The sequence below is a fragment of the Ischnura elegans genome, chromosome 12, assembly GCF_921293095.1.
Source record: "Ischnura elegans chromosome 12, ioIscEleg1.1, whole genome shotgun sequence".
In the NCBI taxonomy this organism is placed as follows: domain Eukaryota; kingdom Metazoa; phylum Arthropoda; class Insecta; order Odonata; family Coenagrionidae; genus Ischnura; species Ischnura elegans.
Genome location: NC_060257.1, coordinates 21,302,608 through 21,318,116, shown reverse-complemented (window position 1 = coordinate 21,318,116; position 15,509 = coordinate 21,302,608). Strand labels below are relative to the sequence as shown.

At 40.8% G+C, this 15,509-nt stretch overlaps 1 protein-coding gene across 2 annotated transcripts in view; it reads right to left on the bottom strand.

Annotated features, from left to right (window-relative positions):
• The window catches only part of LOC124169248, a 105,240-nt gene that overhangs the window by 10,191 nt on the left and 79,540 nt on the right, over positions 1 to 15,509 (bottom strand). For both annotated transcript variants that reach the window (XM_046547804.1, XM_046547805.1), the window contains exons 2-10: positions 13,808 to 14,129; positions 12,066 to 13,311; positions 6,719 to 7,151; positions 5,846 to 6,098; positions 3,893 to 4,012; positions 2,667 to 2,803; positions 1,678 to 1,805; positions 1,319 to 1,580; positions 505 to 763 (exon numbers count right to left, since the gene is read on the bottom strand). In XM_046547804.1, coding sequence (XP_046403760.1) covers positions 505 to 763; positions 1,319 to 1,580; positions 1,678 to 1,805; positions 2,667 to 2,803; positions 3,893 to 4,012; positions 5,846 to 6,098; positions 6,719 to 7,151; positions 12,066 to 13,311; positions 13,808 to 14,129 — 3,160 coding nt within the window. The remainder of the gene's footprint in view (positions 1 to 504; positions 764 to 1,318; positions 1,581 to 1,677; positions 1,806 to 2,666; positions 2,804 to 3,892; positions 4,013 to 5,845; positions 6,099 to 6,718; positions 7,152 to 12,065; positions 13,312 to 13,807; positions 14,130 to 15,509) is intronic.

Sequence of the window (15,509 nt, the reverse complement as noted above, 5' to 3'; positions counted from 1 at the left end):
TCCAAGGCATGGGAATTCCCCAGTGAAATCACATATTTTCAAAGAAGGAAGTGAGTCCTTATTTTAGGGAGGAAATTCATTTTTTCTATGAAGGCCTGGTCCCCCAAGATCCCAGTAACTATATTGATGATTAAGTTCAATTAACAACTATATATTGATGCAGTTGGAGAAGGAACAATTTTTTTTCAATATACGTAAGTAATTTAATGTATTAAAGAGAGATAGCGATTATTTTTCACATTCATAATTATACTATACTAAACTTAAATATAGGAACAACATAGTTCACCAAAAAGTGGCATCATCAGGTAGATTTAAATTACATAATTAAAATTTATTTTTCCAATTTGACTGGCCTGGCATAAAATTAAAAAAAATAATTTTGGCTGTTAATTTGACTATTCCTAAGTAACAGGATTTCCTCCACGAGTTCGAAAAACTTTTCATAATCATATCATTAAAAAAAAAGACAAAGCAACAAAAATTGAATACATATATACTTACGTGCATATAACTTCTCCTGTTTTTCCAAAGGTGCATGTTCCTCTGCTCATGCAATGTGCCTGAGCTGAGCATGCTTCACAACGCCTGCCAATTCGCCTTTCTTCCTGTGGCGTAACGGGTTGACCTGGCAGTACTCCATAAGGCAAGGCGGGATCCCTCAGGCCATCCTTACATCTACACTTGAATAACCCATACAGATTGGTACACTCGGCACCCGAACTGCAGTCATTCAATTCAGGCTGGGAGCACTCGTCCACATCTTAACGAAATGAGAAGAGAATCACATGATAACTTGATCATTGATAACTATTGTCTATTCACATATTTCATTTGGTACACCTCGACCGGTTTCAACATTACCATGTAATTTTCTAGAGGAAATCCTTCTCTCTAGAGATGTTACATACTTATTTCCTCTAGAAAATGAAACGAAAGTATTGAAACCAGTCGAGGTGTACCAAATAAAGTAAATGGAAAAGATAAAGTGATCAACTTACTTTATAATACAGTAAAATACTAAATACGTTAGTTATAAATAAGATAGCTAATACTCTTACAATCATACGCCACATGTTATCATAGCTTATAAATGCTTGGGGAAAAAGCAAAGAAACTCTCAGTAGTCTATTAAAACTCTAAAAAAATTAGAAATGATTAATAATAGAGGTACAGCAAAGGCAATTATCCACTATTTTTAAATAATTTAAGTAATAAATTCATCGAATTATGTGCGTGAAAAAATATGGAATATGATCCCCGTCTTGAAAGTAACTCTGAAAAAATAGTAAATTAAAATGTAATGTACAGCTCATACCCATGATAGGGGAGAAGGCTCCGTCAGGACTCTCCACCCATAGTGCACTGTCACCAATATTGTTCCGTCGTCGGCGCACAACTCCCATCAGGTGGTTGTGAAGGCGGTCACTATCCAAAGGCCCTCCACTATCTACTATTTCCAGAGTTGCATTTATTACAACATTGCTGTTACCATCATTTCCACTGGCCTTCTTGAAGCCATTGATTCGACTACCCAAAAAGTCATCTGAATAAGGAGTCATTGACATAGCGGAATCAATCTGGAATTGAAAAATATTCATGGTTGAAAAGTTGAACCTTGGCCTGCAGGAGAAAATTCGTTCTTAGCATTTCCGCAACGGTTATAGAATAACTTACAGCTTTATTAGCCTCCCATTCCATCTGAAGATAGTCATCAGAGTTGGGATCCAGTAAGCCATCAGTCCATGGTGACAACTGGTCATATACTCGGCCAACTTTCATCGCTACCATCACTGAAATTATTCCTGAGAAAAAACAGAATATAATAAATATATTAGGGAAGCAGTAACTCTCAATACGCCTGTAACAGTGATGTTACCAATTTAATGCATCAGCTATTCATCAATGCATCCACTATTCCATTGGTTTAACTAGTGATCTTAGGACTCAACGTAGATTAACTTATGTGGGTGAATGCATAAGGTGCAAAAATGTGAGTTCTTTTAAGTCATAAAAAAATTATTCACGCAAATACCTTGAAAATTTCTTTTAGTATACACAAGCACACCTTTTTTCCTTCATTGTTCTGTATGAGTCATTACACTGTATGAGTCTATGTATACACTTCTTCAATACAGTGCCACTTAAAAAATGGAATATTCATACCTGATGTTACCCTGCAAGAGCTTGCCAAATTACACTTCTGGGGTTAGGTATATGATGACTTACCAGGGTGTCTCAAATAATTTTAACACTTTCAATCCAGAACATTTTTGCATACAGTCATGAAAAACTGATAGCTATCATAATAAAAATGGTCTTTCAGAGATACAATTCCATGTCTAGCAGTGTCTTGGAAATGTAGCCCAGACATACATTTGCATCCATCGGGCTGAACATGCTAAACAATGATTCAAAGAATACTTATCTGATGATTAATTAAATACATTACAAGCCTACATTAAGTTCTTCGTATTGAAATTTTATCTTTGAAAAAAACCTAAAAAAATTTCTGTACTCATAAGGTCTTGGAATCTGTCAAGTCTCCAAAGAGCTAAATGATTGTGGGTTTCCAGAGGAAAGGGAGGAATCTTGGTCCCCTACATTTAATAAAGAATTCAAAAATAACTTGACTTTCATGGCATATGATATTCTATATGGCATACCTCTACATGGCTCCCGATGCTTTCGCCTAGCGTAGCCAGGACGGCAATGACATGATGACACCCCTTGCTCTGTCCGGCAAGACTCATGCTGACTCTGGTCACAAGTGGATGGATCCCCAACTATGCACGTGTCAATCCTAAACAGTAAAGAAACAAAATTTAGACTCGTTCCTTCGACAAGCCTTGAATACCATTACATGACAAGCTACTATTCAATAAGAAGATATTGATATTGGGGTATTCACAAGAAAAGTGCATTGTACCTTTGGACTCATAGACATATACACTCATAATATTCTGTTTACTTCATGTTTTATTACAGCAGGACAATACATTAATGGGCACATTTATCTCCAGATAATGAGCAGCTGCCCATTATCTGCCCAAGCTGCCCAATTTAATCCATGGGAAAGCTCAACATACTGCTAAAGTATTATATGAAAACAATAAGACATGCTGGCCAGTTTGACAGAGTTTAGTGACATAGGCTTCTACAATGTTACATGATGATATCCTGAAAGGCTTTGACTTATTCATTATATTGATCACCTGATAATGACGACAGTTTCTATTTAGAGCACATCCATGTCAAATAAAAAATTCAATTAAAAATGTTTCCCAGAATGACAATGATTCCTATAATCCCTTGATGACTTATCAAATGCAGCATAGGAAGCTAAGCCAATATGCCATTACACCTGCCATGTTGGTCCAGGGGATTTGCGTTCACCTCATAAGCAGGCAGCCAGTGTTTTAGCCTCAGTGCTTGGCATACGAATACTAGGCTAATGTGGGGAGAGCAATTGTCTGTCTTGTGTCAAGACAGTGTCAGGGAGATGGGCTTGTCAGCCAGGAGATTGCTTAGGTTGAGAGACAAACTTATGCTTTTTTACATGAGCTTAACATTCAAATGCCCAGCTCTGAGGCTCTCAAACAGGCTGCCTGCTTGCGTGACAAGCTCGTATCGACAATGGTAAATGGCAAGTGTTGTGGCATACCGTCATGCAGCCATTCAGGACCTTGGATGGAGGAAACTTTCCACTGCATCTTGAAAGATTTTAAATGAATATTAAATATGGTGGGTAGGATATTTCATGCTTTAATGTATCGCAACATGATAAATTAAAAAGCTAAAATTTTTCCTTTCCTTGGCCAATGATAATACTAAAGTGAAAATACATATAAATATTTTAGGGTAAATTTACATATAAAAATATAGCACATACCTGACTGGTGGGTGGCTGGGCCTGCGATTTGGCGGTCGACGGACTACATTGGCTGAAGGGTGTTTCGGCTTTTGGTCAGCAACTGTTTGGGAACTTGAGCTCACTTCTGGAACTGCATACCTGTGATTTTGAAGGTTTTGCAAGGAAAAATCAATGCCTAGTTGGTGATACTTTGTCTTCATTTATTTAGCACACAATACTAATACAGATTAATCATTAACCCTTTCGCGCAGGATGTCGGGTGGAGCCAACGGGCATTTTCATACGCAGAACACCTGACGTCGGGTATAGTTGTTGTGGATTTTTCAATGCAGACGACCGGACGTCGGCTCTGGCTAATGCGAGGGAAGGGAAGTGACCACTGAAGTAGCAATAGTTCGATGCATTCAGGTCCGGCCTGAGACCCAGCTTAGCAAGTCCTTAGGGCCACTTCTAGGCAATAAAGCCCAACCCTCCCACTCATTTATGACCATCCTCACCGCAGGAATCCGTTGCATAGTACTTATATTTTCAATATTTTTTTTGCATACTACCACATTTTTGTACTTTGAAATGAATAGGGTAGTTTCCTTCATCAAAGAAAACGAAAGGCATTGATTGCGATTCGTTACCCACCATTAGTGTATTCATAATACACAAATTATTTGGTTTTTGAAATACCGGTTTAGACGAATGGCAAGGGTCAAATTTTATCCTCATTTGAAAAAGGCCAGATTGACGCCCATGCAATCCCACTCCGCATGACGTCACAGGGACCTAGTTTCTACACGAGAGGATAGGAGTTATACATCATCTGAGGTTACCAATGCATGCATGAGGCACAGGGTTCAGGGAAACATGTCTTAATAATCACCTATTAAAACTGGATAAGTTCGGAAAGTTTTCTTCGTTTGATAAGGTATTAATAAACCTTTTTTAAGCCAAGCGCTACCATCCAGCAAGGTACTCAGCTATCCGCTAGCATCCTGCGACGTATCAGTGCTAAGCCTCGCCTCAAGGTCACCTCACCAGGTGGGAGGGGGAACCAGAAATACGACGTACGGAGATATTTCCCGGCATTCATACTTAAGCGTCGCGTTTTCGCGCGCTTGAAAATTTTCACTTTTCATTTAATCGCGAAAAATAGATGTTGTCATTTAAAAATCTAAAAGCGTGAAATACGTACTCCAGGAGTAATAATCTTTCGATTAAAGCAATAAAAAAATAATAGGAAACCACCCTATTCTTCGTTTTGTTCCGTGCCCAATCAATTTTTAAACGGAATTTTAGCGTTAAAATAACGGACTTACAGTCTTATTACCTTAAATTTACTAACTTTGTTGTTATTAACGCTAGAAACCCCTTTAAAATTCCACAATGCTTAAAAAAACGTTAGTAATTCTTTTAGAAGAGTAAATCATTTAAAATCAACTACAATGTTTGGTCGAAAAAAACACTGGTAACACAATAAGTTGACCGTGGATTTGTGCTATGATAGGGTTAGAGGGTGAAGTCCAGTGGCTGGGGTAAGGTACGTTGAGCTGGTCCCCAAATCTGAGGGATGAAAATACCCAGGCAACTCACCCCCAAAAAAGAGCTCTGTACAGAGAGGTTTAAAATATTCTTATGCTACTCATAGCACGAAAACATTTTTCTATTATAGGCACCGGCAGGAAAGGGCTAATAAGAAAATTGTTTCCCTCTAGCCAGCATTTTTAACATTTATTCATCAATCATCTGGGCTATAGAAAATAAGAATATTTTAGACCATACAATTATAATTAACCAAAAATTTTAAAATACTGCTGAAATCCCAGTCATGATCACAAAATAGTGAAATTTATAAATGATTTACAAAAGGATATGGGCCAAAAATAAAAATGGAAGAACTGATCCAACCCATCTTCATTATTTGAAGCTTTACTGGAGCAAAGATTTACCGATTAAGAATGATGCAGTGTGAAATGTACTTACCCAGTGCCTTCCCCAAGGTTACCAACAGGTTCAGGATGAGCTGTGCCATAATGGCCTGAAGGAGGAGATTGAGGGAAACCTAAATTTGTTCCAACTGTGTGGACAACTGTTTCACCCTTCCCAGGCTGTTTCCTTGTTGGGAACAGGTCGATGTAGGTCCTCTTGCCATCAATTGAGACAAAGTCATGGTGTCCACCAGGTTCACCAGTGATGACATCATCCCCTCCTGACAACTGAACTCCGTCAACATCAACTGTGAGTAGAAAAGAAATTAATCTTTGATTAGCTGCTAGTGAATAACTATAATTTTGGGCTTAACTTTGTGAAAATTCACAGGTGATTTGTTTTCTTACATACAATTTTAAATAAAATTTCCAATAATATTGCTTTATTCCAGTGCTTAAACTACTGGAAGCTGAAAGCAGATGTGGATGAGGACAAAGCAATTTACTGACCAAGATCATTCTAACCTTTCAAAATGCCTTTGAATTTTATGTAATATGTTTTTGGATTTAAAATATTAATGTAAAGGCTTAATATATAGATCTTAATATCTATAAATTGATCTTAGCCATGCATTTGTAATTGATGAACATTTGCTTGCTTTATTTACAATCAACAAAAATAAAGCGAAGATAAGTATTTGAAAGAAATCATGAATTAAGTGCACGTTTGAAAGAAATCATTTTTACATTATGGCAGATGTATGACATGTAGGATCAACCCAACCATAAATTTCTTCATTTTCGGTTCTGTCGATTTGTCCACCATACATCCCCTTTATGGGCAGCCCTATCTACAATCACGAAAAGACAAATGAGGGAAAAGTTCAGAGGAAACAATAAGAAATCAAGAACTCTGAAGCAAACATACCAGGATAGACGAATGGCCTTCCTGTGTTTCCTCCTGGTCCTTGAATAGCCGAGACAGTGACGTCAAACACTTCTCCATGTCCTCCATTCACCCTGTGCGGTGGAGCAGCAGTCACAATATCCCCTTCGGTCGCCACCAGACCCGGCTTGTACTCGGTGTCATCGAGGACGATTCCTGGTCGTGGGAGGTGAGGCCAGCGGTCGGAGGGAACCAGAGGGGTTTCATCGGGTGAAGTTGAGGACGTTGAAGAGACTGGTGGGAGAGAGAAGGGTGGCGTAGGACGCTGAGTGAGGGACCCAGATGATGCTTCCTCAACACTGGTCAATACTGGAGGCTCTTGAATTGAAGGTTCCAGGTTGGTGGCGGAGGGTGCTACAGAAGTCAATGGAGGTGTTGAGGTTACTTGATTCACTGGATGAACTTCTTCTTTTTCCTGGAATAATTATTAATTTGCCAAATTGATTTTTTAGTGAGGAAAACCTGACAACATAGGAAACAAGGATTATATGAAAGTTGCATATTGCAAGAAGCTCAAGTTTCAAATCAATTTAGCGAACAAATAAATTGAAATTGAATTAATGTAGAGCATATTCAGGGTAAATCGTCTCCGTGTCTTTTGCTTTTCAGTTTCAGAGATTTTAAATAAAATCTATATTTATAATAATTTTTCGCACATTACCTTCTTTTCGAGTTTCTGAGCAAGAAATATCAAAGTTGTAAAGCCTTTCAAGATTAAGGCAAGGAAGGGAGAAGCTTGTGTTCCTGTCTGATCGCTGGGAAACCTAAGTCCTAATAAAATTAAAGCGGCACGAGTTATGAACCTCATATGTTAGTAACAAATACAATAATGATACGGGAATAATAATCTTCTCGAAGTCGGCGGATAAAAACCCTTTACAATTCCTCAGGAAAAAGTTTTACTCCTGCATAGGTCAGTGCGCCGGCTGTAAAGGCCGTTTTACACGGGGCACGGAATTGCGCAGGCTGGAACTGCATTAATTTTTAAAACGGCGTGGAATTGCGCGAATGCATCAACGAAGTTAGAACAGGGGCTATTTTGCCATCTCACGTCTCGCATGTGTTCTAGCAATTCACCGCTTTACACGACGCAATTTTGACTGCGCCTTTACACACACCACGCCTTAGTCAGATTGTGCAAGCACGTGCCCCGTGTAGAACGACCTTAAGATTCTACGGCTGTATAGTCCGGAGCTAAATACCTTAAGGACGAAGAAGATGGTTCTTATTTGGGAGAAAATGCGAAGTGCAGTCGCTAGCCGTCAGGAAAGTTCGCATTGGGGTAATTTGAGGAGTACAGATAGTCGTGATGAAAGTAGTTTTTTGAGCGCTTTGAGCAACACGGGCGTTCGGGCGGATGCAAAAAATCATTTTTTTTTCCAAAGTAATCTGGCTCATTAAAAAAGGATCGTCAAAGTAAGTCAAAATAAGGCCCAAAGCATTTGAAATATCTAGGGTAACGCATCACCCTAATTATGACCTTATATATGGAGAAGGGCGGGAGGCAGAAAATCTAAAAATGAATGATTTTATTGTAATTACGAATAGAATCGCTATAAATCCCGCAAAGCCCAAGGTGAACAAACGGTCTCCGTATTAAGTAACCGCGGATGATCACCTAAAGACATCTGCTTTATCAATTTCAAATAATTCTTCCAACATTTGTATCCCCCAATATTGTTTATGCACAGGGTAATAGTAATATTCTCTACGAAAGACATGTAACAATGATTTTGCTTCGTTCAAGACGAGAAGGCTGGAGCGGCCTACTACCGATAGTCAAGGAAATGAATCTCAAAAAAGTTTGCAAAATCTGCAATAAAAATTCTTGCTAATTGACATTAGCAAAGCCTTTTGACATTATCAAAAATCTATGCTAATGCTAATCATATTTTCACAGCTATTTGCGAAAAACGTTTAAAATGTTGATTTTTTTCGTCGAAAAAAAGTCACATTCAAACGCAAATAACTCGAAAAATACATTTTTTACGAAAAAATGTACGGAATTTTTTTCTCAGAATACGTTTTTCTATCGATTTCTATGGTGAAAATATGATTTAAAAATTCCCACCCCCGAGATAGGGTGGCAACAACCCCTAAGGTAAAAGCGCCCGTCGGCACGATAAGAGCTCTTGGATCGCCGATCAGATGTCTCTACGTCAAGGCTGAATACTTAAGATAGAGAAACAAAACTTACGAATACATATGAAAATACATAGTAGTCAGAGTATCCGACATGAATCTTGAAATGAGAATGCCAACAAAAACTCGAAACTAATCCGCACATATGCTACGTCTAAATAGATAGTACATACGAAGAAAGTTGAATGAAAGCAGTAATAAACTTCATCTATAGGATCCTAACGCTTGAAAATACTGACTTAAAAAAATAAAACAGGGGAACAGAAACTACAAATAAGGAATTTTATAATTGGGATTATTGCAAGCATAGCGATGCGACTAATTACTCGTATAAAACTTAAATTCACTAACTCGCTCTGCGATTCAACCTGAAGTTTGGTTTGTATCTTAGGTGAGAGTATAGCTCACCATGGGCGTAGCCAGCAGTTGCCCCCCCCAGAAGCAAAAATCGCAAAAGTCTTTAAGCGAAATCAGTACTGAATCGAAACGAAAGTATTCTACAAATTTTCTTTAAACCCACGAAAAATAATATGTTTAAGTATAAGTAACTAAAATAAAACTGTTTTCTCAAGGAAATAATCTCATATACTAATAAAGCGCTGTTATAATTTTCTTAAAATGTTGGTTTCATTCACCTTTTCCATGCTAAAATGTCACAACTTGGCTTGCCCCCCCCCCCAGACCACGGTATGCCCCCCATTAGACCATGGCTTGCCCCCTCCCCTAGTTATGATCCTGGGTAAGGCCTTGTAGCTGACTTCAAAACAAGCCACAGGCGAGCGAATTTCACACATTCAGAGTTGCGGATCACGTTCGTCACCCTGAGCCACCTCGCACTTCAAGGCTTTGCTTGGGAGTGTACGAAAGCTTCACCCGGGACTTGAACACACGACCCCTCAATCAGCAACCAAGCGAACAACCCTATAGGGTACCATGCCCACTAACTCAAGTCATAATCCTGAAATTTTCCGGATACATGGAGTAGATTTCAGTGTCTTTAATGAAAATAATACTTTTTCTAGCAAATAATTTGAAAAGCTAATGAAGAGCTGTTACAGTTTCCTTAAAATGTTGATTTCATTCACCTTTTCCATGCTTAAACCTTACCTAAAACTAGAACAACCACGGCTTGCCCCCTCTCCCCCTAGTTTTTATCCTGGGTGCGCTCTTATCAACGTCTCTGCATTATAAATGTAAGCATTTAACATCCAAGAGAATACTGAGAAGATAAATTCACTTTTAGGGTACAGATATATGTTTACACGGATCCACCTTACAAGAGCGAATCCAGGATTATTTTCTGGGGGAGGGGGGTGCACAAGGGTCTCCATGCAAACGATCTCCTCTTATTTGAGATTAAAAACAACATACAACAGTTTCTGTACGGAATATTCTCTTTATTTTAATATGAAAGTTATTAATATGAAATTAAATGATTGAGGCTCCGCAATACACTAAACAAAACGAACGTAATGTAACCATATTACAAATCTTGTCTATTTTTTAAGCGTCTGGGGGGTTCCCGTGTCCCCGTCCGCCTCCCCTAAGTCCACCTATGTTATCTTACATACCCCGATAATTTCAACACGATTGTAAAACTTTGAAACGAGTAAAACTTCTCGAAAAAGACCGGAAAAGCGGGTCTGATGCATCCTCTTAGGCCAGCACTAACAAAAATTTAGAATTTTTTTATTTCCTACATTCAATACGCAAACATGATTATCATAGGATGCATGAATTCGAAAGTACTCTCACTGTAGGGTTCACAGGATGAATAAACCTGGCTTCCGGGAAATCTTCTATCTGATTCTAAATCCTAGTGAACATGAACAAAGAGGAGTGTGACCGGAGGCTTTCTATTTGCTGGGATGGAAAATCTACACAGAAACAATTCAAGTGAATAGTGTTCCCTTCACTATTGAATCATTCATGTAATTAAGGAAGGGGTGAATGCAAGAGAAATACAAATATACACGAAACTGGTTTGAAATTTCTCCTGGAGGCTTTCTCGGCGTTGATGTTCCAATGCATACAAGCTTAGTGGGATGTCTGCAAGACGGTGACTATGTTAGAAACAGTCTCGTAATTAATAATGTAGACGAAGCTGAAACCATAGTCGGCAGGAATGATATGGTTGGGAAAGTAACCAGATTTTATATCATGAGTGAAATAAAAACAGCCTTGGTAAGTAATCAGATTACTAGTAGCGATTACTTTTGCAGTAATTTTCACTAGTAACGATTACTTTTTGTACGAAATGTAATGTTTATTGTAATTTACTCCTTACGGCGAAAGAGGAATCGTAACTTCGACGATTATTTTGCTGATTTTCTTTGAGTCTACTGATAACTTCGTGTTCCTGAGTACCATAATTAGCTTATAATACGGTTAATTCTTATTCTAAACACGACCCGGCTTTCGTAACATAGTTACCGTCGTGCTAATTAAATATATTAAGTGAACCTTACAAGCTTTATTCTCTCATTTTCCATAATGGAAAGGTTTCACAAAGTTCAGCCTTAAACCATTAGCTAGATTTTTTATGTGTTCTAATACTCTTTCACTCATCTAGTCTGATATTCGTTTAGGAAATGGCGCTTCATTGAATTTGCAGCAGAGTAGCCCGCTTTACTTGGTTATAAACCACAGGTTTATGCCACCGATTTATTCATTAAATTCAGGAGTTCACGCCACGCAATACGAGATAAGCCCAGTCTGGTTTTTTCACCCAAGTAGATCGCTCAGGGAGATAAACGCAGGTAAAATCATTCTAGTCAAATACCCGAAAACTTAAGTTATTGTGCTCTCTCGAATGTTTTGACAACGTAATTTGCTTTTTCTCAGTGCTTGTTGACTCTCCTCTGATCCTCGACTTGACTAGTAGTAACTTACTTTGAAGCCTGCGCTCCACATTTTATTGCAGCCACCAGGACTTCAGAAAAAAATAACACGAGTGGTATTTTTAGCCGAATTCGAAGCAGAATAAATATTAGTGCATTAGTAACTCTTATTATTGCAGTGGTTGTGGTTTTCTAAAATGAAAATATTTTTACAATGACCTGTACTAAAAGGCAAAAAGTTGGCTCAGAGAAAAATTAATGACTAAAATGGAATTAACCAAGCCTTCAAGGAAAAGAGAAATCTCATGTAAATTGGTAAAGAAATAAAATTACGTATGACTTCTTACCTTCGGAGGTGTGTGCTCAGAGCTGGATGAGCTGGTGCTTATGCCCAGTATACTAGCGGTCGCAACTACTTCTGCAGCAGGAGATGATGTCTTACTGGGCGATATCGTTGTGGACGAAGAGCTGTCCTTGATCTCCACTTTGGTAGGCTGGACTCGAGTAGAACTGGAAGAAGACGACGAAGTAGACGCTGTTCCAGTCGTTGAAGACACCGTTACCTTGGCTGTCGACGAGGAAGATTTGCTATTACTGCTTGTTCCACTAACTACGCCAGTAGTCGTCGCTGAAACCTTACTTCCAGCTGTGGAAGACGCGGCCTTCGAACTGCTGACCGTAGCTTTGCTAATGACCGTGGCTGTCGGCTGCTTCGTAACTTTACTGCTGCTGGTCACCGATGAGGTTGCAGATGACTGGGTCGGCTTGGGTCTAGACGACGTTACTCTTCCCGGAGCCGTTGTAGCTTTGACCTGAGAAGACTTGGTCACGGTAGAACTCTTCAGGATTGACGTCAACTTGGGCGGGTGGTCTGCTGCAGGTTTTGTAGCGAACGGCCGCGGCATTTGCCTCGTAGGCTTGAGCTTGTTCTGCGGTACCGACGGAGGAGGTCTGGGCCCTGCATCCAGAGGCCTCTCGAAGGGGTATGGCGGACGTTCCGGGCCTGGCTTACCTGAAGCGGGCACAGCGATGGTTCCCTGCGGCCTGGCCGTGACCAGTGGCTTCATCGGCGGCTGGAACGGTGGGGGCGGAGGTCTTGGTCTTTGTGGTGGTCGCGCGTCTTCCTCAAACAAGATATCTGTGATCCTCGGTGGTCCTCTGTTGTTGATTCGGACATGGTGCGAAGGAGGCGGGGGTGGAGGCCTCATGCCCCCGGGGGCAGCGGGAAGGGTTATGGGGGCAGGGGTGGTTGTGGTGGTCCCCGCATTGGCCTGTACGTTGACATTCCCGCCTAGCAACCTTACGATCCCGCTGATGATGTCCTGGATGTCGGGGTTAGCCTGTCCGGGAGCCTTCTTGCGCGTCACTTCTTCCTCTGGTTCGGTCTCAGCCTTGCCGCTCCGGCGCTGAGCAATATCCTCCCTCATCGGCGTCTCCTCCAGCCTGGCCCTCCTGGCATCCAGGGGCCTCTGACGGGGCCCCGCCGACGGGCGCCCGGCTACTGGATGCGCCGGCGCCGCCCGCGGAGCCCCCTGGCCTTCCCCCGAAGGCCGTGAAGGGATGGAGGAAGTGGCCCTCGGGAGGTAATAGTACCTGTAATATTATATAAATAATTATTAATAGTACTAATTAATTACTATACATAATTATTCAATATATTTCTACGAAAGAAAAGAGACACTAACTCATTTTTAACTGTGTGGTATTCCATTTTATGATTAATCGACCGGGTGTCGATTTATTTAAAAAAGAAGTAGAGTATAAGTTATAGGTATGCATAGAAGAAACCTTTTAAATACTACTAAAATAACGACGGAAGTTATCACGAGAACACTAACAGAGATGTCACCTGCACAGCAGCAAAAGTAAGCGGAAGGTTGGCGGACTTGAATTTAATTTTAAGATGGGTGTAGAGATTTTTAATCAGCATCTAGCTTCAAAATTTAAAATCCCAAGAACACAAAACCGACCGTTTCTTATGACTGCTTTCGTCGGAAATATAATTAAGAACTGAAAAAGGCTTCCTTGGGCCTTGCGAAGGTTTCCACGAGTATTATACAAATACATATAATACATAAATATCACATACCCATCAGCAGATATCTCGTTCTCCTGGTCCGGAGGTCTAGCCGGTGGCCCCGCCGTGGACTGCAAATCCGGGCTTCCGCCCCCGGTAGCTTCTGGGTCCACGCGTGAAGGCGTCGGGGGCTGTGGAGGCCGCAGGACGTCGGAGGGCGGCGGGGGCAGCGGAGGCCTGGAGGCGTGGTGGTTGGGTGAGGAGAAGGGCATGGAGGCGCCGGACGAGGTGCTTCCAGGGAGGGACCAGTGGTGTCTGCGTGCGGCCTCCATGGACCAGCTGGGCAAGATGGAAGGGGACTGAGGCGGCTGCCGCGTCATGCCGCCATCCGCACCTGCAATCACGAAAGAGAGAAAATGTTAATCAACTACATAGGAAATGAGTATTAACAAGGCCGTAAATGTCAATCAGGGAAATAATTTGTCTAGGGAAGAGGTTATTTGGTGGGAAGAACACTTAAGACAGTACCTATCTAATCTATTGAGGATTCTGGGTGGGGGGGGGGGGGGGTTGAATCCTCGTCCGCTCGCAACAGTCTTAGGTATAATGGTAGTGAAGGCTGCTCGGGTGTTCAACCGAATAATTTCCTCTATGGTTGTAAAGAGGAGATTAACTAATAGGGCACTAGAGGAGTCTCCACTACTAGCACACTCTGGGAAAGCATCACATCGTCTTAGGAATTATTCTTTATTAAGGGATTCTCTGTTATGAACAGAGAACCATGGGCGTACCCAGCGAGGAGTAGGGGGGGGCAGCTGCCCCCTTCCCATAGAAGCAAAAATCGCAAAAGTCTTTCAGCAAAATCAGTACTGAATTGAAACGAAAGTATTCAACAAATTTTCTTTAAACCCACAAAAATTATATGTATTAGTATAGGATATGCAACGAAAATAATACTATTTTTTCAAGGAAATAATTTCATAAACTAATAAACCGCTGTCATAATTTGTTTAAAATGTTCGTTTCATTCATCTTTTCCATGCAAAAATTTCACAACTTGGATTGCCCCCACGCTAGACCATGGCTTGCCCCTCTCTAGCTATGATCCTGGGTACGCCCTTGCAGAGAGCTACCCATTTCAATATAAGTATAACAGGCTAGTAATACTTCTCATTGACATACCTCAAAGGAACCTCATTTCGGAAGGGGAGGCCCAGGTCCCTGGCTCCCCTCCTTCATATTCGCCTCTGAAAAAACTAACATTAGCAATAGGGTGGTTTCCCATTTTTTTATTGCCTAAATCGAAATATTATTATTCCTGGAGTACGTATTTCACGCTTTTAGATTTTTAAATGACGATATCTATTTTTAACGATTAAATGAAAAGTGAAAAATTTCAAGAGCGCGAAAACGCGGCAGCTGACAGTAAGTATGAATGCTGGGAAAAGCCCGTGTGACGTCTTTCTGGTTCCGGCTGCCGCTGTGTGAGGCCACCTTGGTGCGAGGCTATGAGCGCCGCTACGATGCAGGCTGCTAGCAGGTAGCAGAGTACCCTCCTAGCACGTAGCGCTTGGCTTAAATAAGGATTATTAATACCCCATCAAACGAATGAAAATTTTCGACCATAGGCAATTTAATAGGTGATCATTAAGAGATGTTTCCCTGCGCTCTGTGCCTCATTCATGCATTGGTAATCTCAGGCGATGTAAAACTCCTGACTACTCGTATAACATCTGGGCCCCTGTGGCGTCACGTGAAGTGACATCGCATGGCT